This window comes from Eretmochelys imbricata, chromosome 11, assembly GCF_965152235.1.
Source record: "Eretmochelys imbricata isolate rEreImb1 chromosome 11, rEreImb1.hap1, whole genome shotgun sequence".
Classification (NCBI taxonomy): domain Eukaryota; kingdom Metazoa; phylum Chordata; order Testudines; family Cheloniidae; genus Eretmochelys; species Eretmochelys imbricata.
Genome location: NC_135582.1, coordinates 71971116 through 71983521, shown reverse-complemented (window position 1 = coordinate 71983521; position 12406 = coordinate 71971116). Strand labels below are relative to the sequence as shown.

General features: G+C 45.2%; 1 protein-coding gene across 1 annotated transcript in view; it reads right to left on the bottom strand.

The window, feature by feature from the left end:
* Positions 1-512: 512 nt before the first annotated feature.
* TRPM8 (transient receptor potential cation channel subfamily M member 8) overlaps positions 513-12406 on the bottom strand; it is a 91405-nt gene continuing 79511 nt past the window's right edge. Inside the window, exons 22-25 of the mRNA XM_077829833.1 lie at positions 10891-10990; positions 4655-4688; positions 3202-3289; positions 513-572 (exon numbers count right to left, since the gene is read on the bottom strand). Coding sequence (XP_077685959.1) covers positions 3239-3289; positions 4655-4688; positions 10891-10990 — 185 coding nt within the window. The 3' untranslated portion in view covers positions 513-572; positions 3202-3238. The remainder of the gene's footprint in view (positions 573-3201; positions 3290-4654; positions 4689-10890; positions 10991-12406) is intronic.

The window sequence follows — 12406 nt, the reverse complement described above, 5'->3', positions numbered from 1 at the left end:
TACACCAGCGTGTAAAAATTTAGTCAGGGTTTGGAAATACACTATGTGGGTAGCAAGGGAGGCAGGGGAGGAGATCATTGGGGGTCATTAAAAGAAACAATGAGGCCCAAATCCTCAAAAGAATTTAGGCTCCTAACTTTCTTTGAGCTAGGAGCCTAAACACCTCTGAGGATCTGCACTTGAGTGTCTAGTTGATGCCTGGGTGAAGATCCGTTCACGAGACTCAAACCAGAGTGGTTTGGCAGCAGAATTCTTGGAGTTAGGAAAGTGATCTCTGAGCAGCTGATGAGAGCTACCTGCTTACAGCCAGTAACTAAGGACTGAGAAGAAAAGCAACAGATCAGCTTTTGGAATTTGGAGCTTAACTAGGAGGATAATTTTTTATCATCATCATGTAAGATGACCATGGAAATAAAAGAGACCAGAGCCCACAGCTCTGAGACGTGAAGAGCAGAAATGTCATTTTAAAAGCACCATGCATCCTCCTCACTCCTTCCCAGGTGCTACCATTTGTCGCAGGATACATTTCACTTTGAGACATCTCCTAGAAATTAGTGTGAACAAGTCAGTACCTGCGTGAGCAAAGAAAATAAAAAGAGAATTTTAGAATAAATCTCCCACTGCAGTCAGTTGACACATTTTGTTTTCGTTCCAGTATCTGTCAACATGGAATCCAGGGGTCTAATCCTAACAAATTACCACGGATAAAATGGGCTTGCTGCAGTGCTAAGAAATGAGGAAGAGTGGCAGCTCTGTGTATTAGATTAAGTAAGAGTAGAGGCAGAATTGGGAAGTTTTGGGGCTGTCAATTCAGCATCTTCTGCAGGTGCTGGGCCTGATTCTCCGATGCACTGCATTGTATGCAGTGATTTCCCCCTGTACCAGACGAGCGCAGCGTGGATGTAAACATTATCATTCTGATTGGCCAAAGTACTACAAAGTACTATTGGCCAAAGTACTACAGCTTCGGCTTCTTGGGAGCCATTGGCTTGTCTGCCCTTCACATGAATCTAGATTAGTTAGTACATTGGGTCATTTTTTGTGGGAGCCCAGCTTCAGAACCTGGACAGCTCATACGCAAGAGAAAAGGAGTACTTGGCTTTCACAGCACCAGGAAGATTTCACTGAGCTGCCAGCAAGCAGTAAACCATTTTTCAGGTGGACCCAGCATCCTCAACTTCCATTATACTTCATCACTTAGGAACCAGAGTAGTCCCCAAGCTACCAGACTAGAGTTTAGACCTTTTACCTGACTTGAGCTAACTTACGAGCTGAACAACGTCAGAATTACTACATCTAAGGATGTGGCTAAGGACTAGAGAGACCTCTTTCCTTGAACTGTGCAGTTTACCCCCATGGGTCTCTCTGGCATTGCGCCTTATATAATCATTTACCTCTGTGCAAAGTGGGTCACATCTGCGTATGGAAATTGTATGGCAGGCCATGAATGCTCATAAAACTGGGGTTGGGGTGAAGGAGGGGGTGAGGACTCTGGCTGGGGGTGCAGGCTCTGGGGTGGGACCAGAAATGAGGGGTTCAGAGGGCGGGAGGGGAAACAGGGTTGGGGTAGGGGTTGGGGTGTGAGGGGGTGAGGTCTCCGGCTGGAGGTGCGAGCACTGGGGTGGAGCTGGGGGATGAGGGATTTGGGGTGTAGGAGGGTGCTCCAGGCTGGGACCAAGGGGTTTGGAGGGCAGGAGGGGGATCAGGGCTGGGGCAGGGTTTTAGGGCACAGGGAAGGGAGGGGTCAGGGCTTTGGTTAGGGGTGCAGGCTCTGGGATTGGGCCAGAAATGAGGAGTTCAGCGTGCAGAAGGGGGCTCCAGGCTGGGACAGGGGGTTGCGGTGCAGGGGGGTGAGGGCTTTGGCTGGGGGTGAAGGCTCTGGGGTGGGGCTGCGGATGAGGGGTTGGGGAGCAGGAGGGGCTCAGGGGTGCAGGCTCCAGGCGGCACTGACCTGAAGCAGCTCTCGGAAGCAGTGGCATGTCCCAGCTCTAGATTCTAAATGGAGGTGCGGCCAGGTGGCTCTGTACGCTGCCCTGTCCGCAGGCACTGCCCCTGCAGCTCCCACTGTCTGCAGTTCCTGGCGAATTGGAGCTGTGGGGGCAGCACTTGTTGTGGGGGCAGTGTGCAGAGCCCCCTGGCCGTGTCTCCACGTAGGAGCCAGAGTGGGGACATGCCGCTGTTTCTGGGAGCCACACGGATCCACGGCACACATGTGCAGAGCAGCCCCTGACCCTGCTCTCCGGCAGGAGCGTGGGAGTGGGGCAAGCCCCAGACCCCACTCCCCAGCAGGAGCTTGAGGGCCAAAATAAATGGGATGTGGCCCGCGGGCCATAGTTTGCCCACCCCTGCTTTAAAGTTTAGTTTGACATAGTAATTCCAGATAGTCCTCACTTCCACGCAACCACATTTCTTATTCCGTTTTCTCTGCAAAGGAAGATGCCAGTCATTGCTAGTTTTGATGTTGTTCTACATCACTCTAGTCTTTTTGTCAGGCATCTTAAATTCCTTTTGCTATCCCAAGGGCTCTGAATCCCTCACACCATTCAGTAACACCAGACAATCACAAACTGAAGAAGAATAAGGAAATCTATCAAAGGAAGTGGATAATTTGCTGAGAGAGAAAGGATAGCCTTGTTGGTGAGCATACTAGCTTAGGACTTGGGAAATCTTGGTTCAGTTCCTAGCTCTGCTATAAACTTCCTATGTCATTTTGGGTAAATTACATTCTATGCCATAGTCCCAGGGAATAATAATCCATGCTCTCTCATCCCCTTGGGTCTGTCTTTTTGATTTAGCTGATCAGGACAAGAACTTTCATTGTGTTTGTACAGCACCTACCACAATGGGACCCCTGATCTCAGTTGGGGCCTCTAGCATAAATAATACATAAATTGGTTCAGCTTGGAGCTTTTCAGCAAACCCGGGGTCAAAACAAGACAATTCTTATGGGGTTTAATAGGGTTTTTTTTTTTTTTTTAAATTACCGTCTGGAAATTAAAGATGGTGACAGCATATCCTTGGATTTAATCCAGAATGACCAAGTGAGAAAGAAATCCAGGGCCTAGTGTTCCCTTTTTAATGCTGAAGATATAAATAGAAGCATCAGTAACCAATGTCAGATAGAACCCTTCCTCTCTATTAGACAGATGCATTTAAGCACCGGAGATGCTCTTGTATGTTTAGTCAATAAAGTGAGCTTACATTGCTGAGGTTTGCCTCCTCTGCTTTCAAGCTGCTTTTATTTTATTTTGTTAGCAATCTCTTTCAGAAGGCCTTTCAGATCATTAAGCTAAAAACAAAAACAAATCAAGATTCATGTTAGTTTGAATGCAGCCTAGCTTATTCCAAGGCATTTTTGCAGCTTGGATAACAGGCAGAGAGATGTATGAGGCAAATAAGCAGTAAGTCGTTTAAAATGCCCGGGAATGGTTGTAAAACAGTAACAATAACTCCCATGGCACCTCCAAGTTAAGCTCCTGTTTCTTTGGTTACCCTCTGAATGCCGGCTGTTAGTGACTGAGCATTAGCCAACTGCTATTTGCATTTACTAGATAAACTCAGCTGTGCTGATAAACAATGCAGTGCTTATATTTATTTTTCACAGGGAAATAGCCCTAATGAGCAATAGAAGTGCCTCTTCAAACATTGCCCCGGTACAGTCCATTTGGAAGGACAACAACAATTACAATTTTCATCAGTCAATAAATGTAGTGAGTCCTAATGCATACATATTTCATGCATTTAACAAGCAGTCATCATGAAACCAACTGACTCCAAATTACTCTGAATCTGCATTTACTCCTGAGATGGGATCTGGTCATTGGAGTTTTGTGGAAACCAGTCTACTGTAAAGATTGTTATGGTTTTACATTGGTTTCCTCCAATGCTTCTTTCACTCAGATGCACACAGAGCAAACTCTGGGGGCAACCTGATACCCTTACCCGCACTGAGACATAACTTACTTCCTGGGAAGTCTGTGGGACTTCTCATGGATAAGGTGCTGTAAGGGGATCAGAATCTTGCTTGATGGAATTAACTGGACAAGCGACAGCGTACACTGCCGTATGAAGTTTCTGCCTTCAAAGTGTATTTACAATGGGGAAGACACCTTGTTCAGTACTATGCAACCCTGACATCCCCTTCTGCTTTAGAACTCTCCAGTGGTTTTCTAGTAATCAAGCAACAGGTCTGACAAGTACATTGCTTTGAGGCAGTTAATTTAAGACATGTTTAAGGCACTATTTTGAAATTAAATCCTACCTAATAAAGCTCTTAGAAGCAGCAGCACAGCGTGGCCTCTCTCCACCTTTGCAGAGCTTAGAAAATATCTGCTCCTTCATTCTTCAGCACAACTAGATGCTTCTTAGCATCTAAGCGTCCTCATGTGGATGTTGTAACCTTATCAGAGGTCTGTGCCACACACACAGTTTTCTGCTTGAGGCACAGTGCCTCCTAGCATGCACATCTGGGCAGCGTACCTCCACACTGCCCCCAACACAGGACAATACCTTGAAAGTACAGCCCTAAGAAAATAATATCTGACTACAGTTAAGTGTAAACAGTGCATAAATACGGGGGTCCAGTTTCTATATATGCCACTAGCTGTAATATCAGATAGCCACATATTCCCCAGACCAATCAAAAACGAAGTACCTTCATATCCAGTTGTCTAAATCGATGTGCCATCCTGTGAAAAGATGACAAATACCAAAATGAGCCATGTGGGACTAAAAATTAAACTAGCAATTGGCATCTACTCCTTGATTCGGTGCCAAACTGGGCAGCAGAACATTACATACAATTAATTTAAGGCAGGACATCTAGTCACATAGGAACACCTAAAATGTGGACCAAAGAAAACTATGGGCTCTTGGATCCTAGAATGATCTTCTACTCTGAATGCACATAGTTGAAGGTTAATGACAAGGCTGATATGGACTGCAGGTGTTATTGCCTGGGAACTCAAATAGTTCCCATTCATCTTTCCAGGATGAGACAAGTCATTATGGCTGTGTGCACCTGGTTTTGATTACAACTCTATGTATAAATTACTGTCAGTGCTGCTCTTGGCAAGTTACTTACACAACCTCTTTTGGCTCAAAATTTGGCCACTCCAATTTGAATACATCTAGCTTGTAACTTAATGCTGAGCAGCATATGGAAAGTCTTACTTATGCCTTTAAGGATGGAATGTCCGTAACAGGAAAGCTGCATGCCCTAGCACTAGTGAAACCCTTCACCCAAAGTTACCAGCTTTTCAATGCCAAAAATGGAAATGAAGAACACCTAGACACTATTGGAGGGTTGCTACAAAATAAAGCCTTTTATATTCAGTAGCACGTTGAATAAAGTTGCATGCGTGTTCTCCACGGGAATTAGGTACCTAAATACCTCTAAAAAATCTGGTCTTATGCCTTTTGACAACTTTGTTCTCTGATTCTGGTCTGTATACATTTCTTTTTTTCTTGGCAGTTTGTCAGACTTAGTTGTTGCTCTAAAAATGCTGAGGTGATTCCTGAAGGAACTCTGAGGCTGATCAGCCAAGTGTCAGGATTTGACAAAGGATTTCTGAAGGTACCCATAGCCTTAGGACGTAATTAATCTTTCAAGTCCCAACTAAAAATTGGAGACCCCATCTACTACTAGTATTAAGTAAAGATTTCTGGTCAGCTTGGAATCCCCGCAACTTATGTATAACCTTATTTCTCATGGTTACATGGCTGGTATTCTCCATTAATCTATGTAAAAATACTACCTAGCTCTTATATAGCACTTTCAATCAATGAATCTCAAAGCACTTTGAAAAAGGAGGAAAGCATGAATTTTTGGGTTCAGTTTAGAGGTGAGAGCAACAAGGGTGATGTTGTGGTGGGCGTCTGCTATAGACCACCAGACCAGGAGGATGAGGTAGATGAGGCTTTCTTTGGACAACTAACAGAAGTTTCCAGATCACAGGCCCTGGTTCTCATGGGGGACTTCAATCACCCTGATATCTGCTGGGAGAGCAATACAGAAGTGTACAGACAATCCAGGAAATTTTTTGAGAGTGTTGGGGACAACGTCCTGGTGCAAGTGCTGGAGGAACCAACTAGGGATCATGCTCCTCTTGACCTGCTGCTCCCAAACAGGGAAGAATTGGTAGGAGAAGTAGAAGTGGGTGGCAACCTGGGCAGCAGTGGCCATGAAATGGTTGAGTTCAGGATCCTGACAAAAGCAAGAAAGGACAGCAGCAGAATACGGACCATGAACTTCAGAAAAGCAGACTTTGACTCCCTCAGGGAACTGATGGGCAGGATCCCTTGGGAGGCTAATATGAGGGGGAAAGGAGTTCAGGAGAGCTGGCTGTGTTTTAAAGAAGCCTAATTGTGGGCACAGGAACAAGCCATCCCGATGTGCAGAAAGAATAGCAAATATGGCAGGCGACCAGCTTGGCTTAACAGAGAAATTTTCAGTGAACTTAAACACAAAAAGGAAGCTTACAAGAAGTGGAAACTTGGACAGATGACTAGGGGGGAGCATAAAAATATTGCTTGAGCATGCAGGGGTGTAATCAGGAAGGCCAAAGCACAATTGGAGTTGCAGCTAGCAAGGGATGTGAAGGGTAACAAGAAAGGTTTCTACAGGTAAGTTAGCAACAAGAAGGTGGTCAGGGAAACTGTGGGATCTTTACTGAATGGGGGAGGCAACCTAGGTAAAGTTCTCAATGCTTTGTCTCGGTGTTCACGAACAAGGTCAGCTCTCACACTGCTGCACTGGGCAGCACAGTATGGGGAAGAGGTGAGGAGCCCTCAGTGGTGAAAGAACAGGTTAAGGACTACTCAGAAAAGCTGGACATGCACAAGTCCATGGGGCTGGATGCAATGCATCCGAGGGTGCTGAGGGAGTTGGCTGATGTGATTGAACAGCCATTGGCCATTATCTGTGAAAACTCATGGCGATTGGGGGAAGTTCCAGACAATTGGAAAAAGGCTAATATAGAGCCCATCTTTAAAAAAGGGAAGAAGGAGAATCCGGGGAACTACAGACTGGTCAGCTTCACCTCAGTCCCTAGAAAAATCATGTGATCAGAAACAGTCAACATGGATTCACCAAGGACAAGTAATGTCTGATTAACCTGATTGCCTTCTATGATGAGATAACTGGCTGTGTGGAGATGGGGAAAGCGGCGGATGTGATATACCTTGACTTTAGCAAAGATTTTGATATGGTCTCCCACAGTACTCTTGCTAGCAAGTCAAAATAGTATGGATTGGATGAATGGACTATCAGGTGGATAAAAAGCTGGCTAGATCATTGGGCTTAACGGGTAATGATCAATGGCTCAATGTCTAGTTGGCAGCCAGTATCAAGCGGAGTGCCCCAGGGGTTGGTCCTGGGGCTGGTTTTGTTCAACATCTTCATTAATGATCTGGATGATGGGATGGATTGAACCCTCAGCAAGTTCGCGGATGACACTAAGTTGGCAGGTGAGGTAGATATGCTGGAGAGTAGGGACAGGGTCCAGAGTGACCTAGACACATTGGAGGATTAGGCCAAAAGAAATCTGATGAGGTTCAACAAGGACAAGTGCAGAGTCCTGCACTTAGGACAGAAGAATTCCATGCACTGCTATAGGCTGGGGACCGATTGGCTAAGAGCAAGTTCTGCAGAAAAGGACCTGGCGCTTACAGTGAACGAGAAGCTGGATATGAGTCAACAGTGTGCCCCTGTTGCCAAGAAGGCTAACGGCATAATGGGCTGCATTAGGAGGAGCTCTGCCAGCAGATCGAGCAAAGTTATTATTCTCCTCTATTCGGCACTGGTGAGCCCACATCTGGAGTACTGCATCCAGTTTTAGTCCCCCCACTACAGAAGGGATATGGACAAATTGGAGAGAGTGCAGCAGAGGGCAACACAAATGATTAGGGAGCTGGGGCACATGACTTATTAGGAGAGGCTGAGGGAACTGGGCTTATTTAGTCTGCAGAAGAGAAGAGTGAGGGGAGATTTGATAGCAGCCTTCAACTATCTGAAGGGGGGTTCCAAAGAGGATCGAGCTAGCCTGTTCTCGGTGGTGGCAGATGACAGAACAAGGAGCAATGGTCTTAAGTTGCAGTGGGGAGGTCTAGGTTGGATATTAGGAAAAACTATTTCAGTAGGAGGGTGCTGAAGCACTGGAATGGGTTACCTAGGTGGTCAAATCTCCATCCTTAGAGGTTTTTAAGGCACAGCTTGACAAAGCCCCGGCTGGGATGATTTAGTTGGGGTTGGTCCTGCTTTGAGGTCTCTTCCAACCCTAATCTTCTATGATTATCCCCACATGACAGATGGGAACATTGAGGCACAGAGAAGTGATTTGCCCAAGTCTGCCCTAGCAAGCTAATGGAAGACATTTTTGGTATGTAATTGTACATAAATAAATTTATTTAGCCAGGGCTGGTGTAACCACTAGGCGAACTAGGCGGCCGCGTAGGGCGCCAAGATTTGGGGGTGCCAAAAAGTGAGCCCAGTGGCAGAGGGGCTTGGCAAGGAAACGGGCATCTGCCTTGGCTCAGCCTCCATGCTCAGCCCCAGCAGGGGGCACGGAGAGTGCATTCACACTCCCCTCCCCCCGGAGAACAAAAGAGCCTCGCACAGCGGCCCACCGGAGGAAGAGGATGCTGGTGCATTGGCCAAGATAAGCGCTTCCCCACAGCTTGGGTGCCTGCTGGTCTGTGCTCCCCTCGTGTGCGGGCAGCTGGAGAGGATGGCAGCCCACAGAGCTGAGCTGCGCCAGTGCCCCTCTCCCTGCCCCAGCCTCTGTCAGCAGGGGAATGGTCGGAGCTGCCCTGGGCTGGGGCTTTCTGCAAACTGGGACCCAGGTGGGGAGAGAGGGACAAAGCCAGAGAGACACTGTGCCCCAAAGAGAGATCAGGGCTAAAGGGAAATGTAGAGTTGCACTAATGGCTTCAAATGCAAATAGCGATTGATTGGCTCCAACTAATGGCTTCAAATGCAAATAGCGATTGATTGGCTCCAACTATGCGGTACTGGAGAGGGAGAGGAGTGTAGGGCAAGCAGGGACCTGCAGTACTTCCTAGCTGAGTCTCTCCATCCATCCCAGGATGGTCCTGCCAAGACTGACAGTGCGAATACAGACACATCGAATTTGGTTGTTAATGATGCTGCTAAATGTTGCTTGGAGGCAACTGCCTTCTTTGATTTAGTTCAGTGTGTTTATGTGTATTTCTCAGCTTCTACACATGGCTGGGAAGTTCTAGCACACCACGAATCTAATCTCACAGGTAAGCTATGGAGTGAAACAAGATGGGAAAGTCGAATTGATGCCTTGAAACCTCTTCGCTATCAGCTTGGTGACATCTATGATGCTCTGATAGAGATCTCTGATGACACTACTCTAGCAGGATCACCTGGCAATACATCACGAGTTGATGCAAAGGATCTTGCAAAAGCCATTTCTAGTTTCAAGTTTCTTCTTTCTCTTGTTGTGTGGTATGACATATTGTTTGAGATCAACATGACTAGCAAACAACTTCAAGTGAAAGAATTCGACATACGTGACACCATTAATCAACTTGGAGAAACCAAGAAGTTTCACTCCAAGAAGTGACGCAGATTTGGAGAAAACATTGGTAGATGCAGGTGAACTTGCGGAGGAGTTGGATATACTGGCACTTTTTGAACCAGATCCAATCCGTATTAGAAAAAAGAGAAAGCAGTTCACATATGAGGCAGATGATGAACCTATTTATAATCTGAAAGAAAAATTTAAAGTGAACTTTTACCTTGCAGTCATCGACACAGCAATACATTTGGTTGAAGAAAGATTCACATTGATGCAGCAAATTAGTTCAGTATTTGGCTTCCTATATGATGTTTATAGTTTGCAAAAACAACACCAAAGCAAATTATGGAACATTGCTTGAATCTGAAGCCAGCTTTGCAACATGGTGAATCCAAAGATGTTGATGCCTTTGACTTGTGCAATGAATTGCAAGCTATTTCAAGATGAGTCCAAAAAGTGCATCACCACAAGATGTATTGAACTTCATATGGAAAAATAAGATGACAGATAGTGTCCCCAACACAGTTATTGTTCTTTGCATCCTCTTGACTCTGCCAGTTTCTGTGGCCAGTGGTGAGCAAAGCTTCTCGAAGCTCAAGTTGATAAACATAAATGCAAACATCAGTGTTGCAACAAAGACTTGTTGGACTATCTACCTTGCTAATAGAACATGACATTGCTCGCAGCATTGACTTGGAGGAACTTGTTTCTAAATTTGCTAAACTGAAAGCAAGGAAAAATAAATTCTAAATTATAACGTGTTACTCTGTGACAGTGTATTGTGTATAATGTATGTGATTTATTTTAAGATCCATGCTATGTTGTGCAAAGTGAAAACAATAACAATATCAACACTGTCAGGTTATTCATTTATTTTCATTAAATATGTAGACTAAATAACGAAATTAATAAATTTTCAAGCCGAACGTGTATTAATTCTAATGAACAATCCCACATTATGCAGTATTCATTTTTGAAAATTTATAATAAGCGATGCTCCAGGGAGAGGGGAAGGGAAGGGGGGGTGCAAGGTGGAAGTTTCGCCTAGGGTGCAAAATAGCCTTGCACCGGCCCTGTATTCAGCACATATTGTGTGAATAATGTGTCATGTCAAATTTGCAAAATTGTAATGAAAATTTAACAGCCTAGGCAACCAATGTATTGTAAAATCTCCAATATTTTACTTGAGGCAGAATGGTGAGCTGTTTTAGGCTGCTTTTATTAATATATAGTGTATAAGCAGACTTTCTAAATGTAAAAAAAGGTTTTATTTTTCTTATTAAAAAAAAGTTTGCAGAAGTGAAGTTTAGTCTAAGAGTATAGCAGAGAGAAAAAACAGACATACTCTTCTGATGAGTCGTTTGCTTTGGAATTGATTTTGACAAGGTAATTTTCTTTCATGACAGCTTCCCATGCGAGCGTTTCATTGTCCTCATATTTTGAACCTGAGAAATACAAAAAGGCATTAGACTAACTTAATTTGCCTCTACCATTTTGAAATGTGAAAAAGCCTGCCAGTGATTCTGTTCACCAGAGCTAATGGAATTCATTTCTCTGCATACGGAAAATTAGCAGCGATAATGTAAATAGAACATAAATGTATTTTATTGCATGGTCATGGGACAGGACAAGCTAACTGGGTTTGTATTAAAAAGAGGAATTGACCCACATTTCCACTCCAACCTCCGAATGGACACTATTTGAGGTTTAGAAGCATTCAGCTTTGGGGAGGTTTTAAATGAAGTGTGAATTTTCTGGCTTCAGGCAAACATCAAACATGCGAGTGACACTGTGTGACAACTTGGGGAACCTCACAATTTAGTCATTCTGTGTGTAATTATGAACTCTGTATGTACCTGTGTCAGACTGCAAACTCCATTTTGATTGTAAGGCTCGCCTTCCCCTTCTTACTGCCTTTTGACCTCCATAGCTCAGTGGTTTGAGCATTGGCCTGCTAAACCCAGGCTTGTGAGTTCAATCCTTGAGGGGGCCATTTAGGGATCTGGGGCAAAAATTGGGGATTGGTCCTGCTTTGAGCAGGGGGTTGGACTAGATGACCTCCTGAGGTCCCTTCCAACCCTGAGCTTCTATGATTCTATGGTCTTGAACTAGAATCCCAGAGGGGTGCTAGCATAGAGCTAACAATAGAGGGTCATTAAACTTTGATGATCGGCTAACCAAATGACAAAGAGATGGTTGCTGTTCAGGGCAACCCAGTTTTTAAAGTATCACATTTGCTCATGGGGAGGGAGGTCACCTTGGTAACAAAGTCACCTGGGAGGAGTCTCTGGTCACCTGAGGGTGCCACCTGACAGAGAAGACCGGAAGGTTATAAAAAGAGAGGAGCTGATCTACGGGGGGCCATTTTTCCCAAGATCAAGAGGAGGGAGAAGCAATCCAGAATGTAGATGCCTTATGAAGCTGGGAACCCTGCCTGGTTACCTGAATCCAGACGGTCCCCTAAGGGGTGAGGGGCAACTGCGGTTAGGATTTATGTTATGTTCTAAAGCAGCCCTATTCCCTTGTGCTTTATGTAAAGTAGAAGAAGAGCAATAGTGAGACTGGCAAGGTGTCTATACGGTTATATACCTCACGACTACTACGTGCCTTCTGGGAGAGTTCAATAGTGACCTAGAAAGCTCACACCTTGTGGGGGAGTTCTGGGAAGGGTGTGTTTAAGCTACAGAGGCGTCTAAAGGCACTGAGCCCAAGGACTAGGCAGCTGGACAGCAGATTCCAGCAGTCTCGTGAGTGGCCAATGTGGGGTGCTCGACCGGGAACTGTGACATGCTGAATGGACACTCCTGCAACCTAACCAGGCTTCTGCCTCAGTCAGGGCTGCCACGTGACTTAAACCCTGA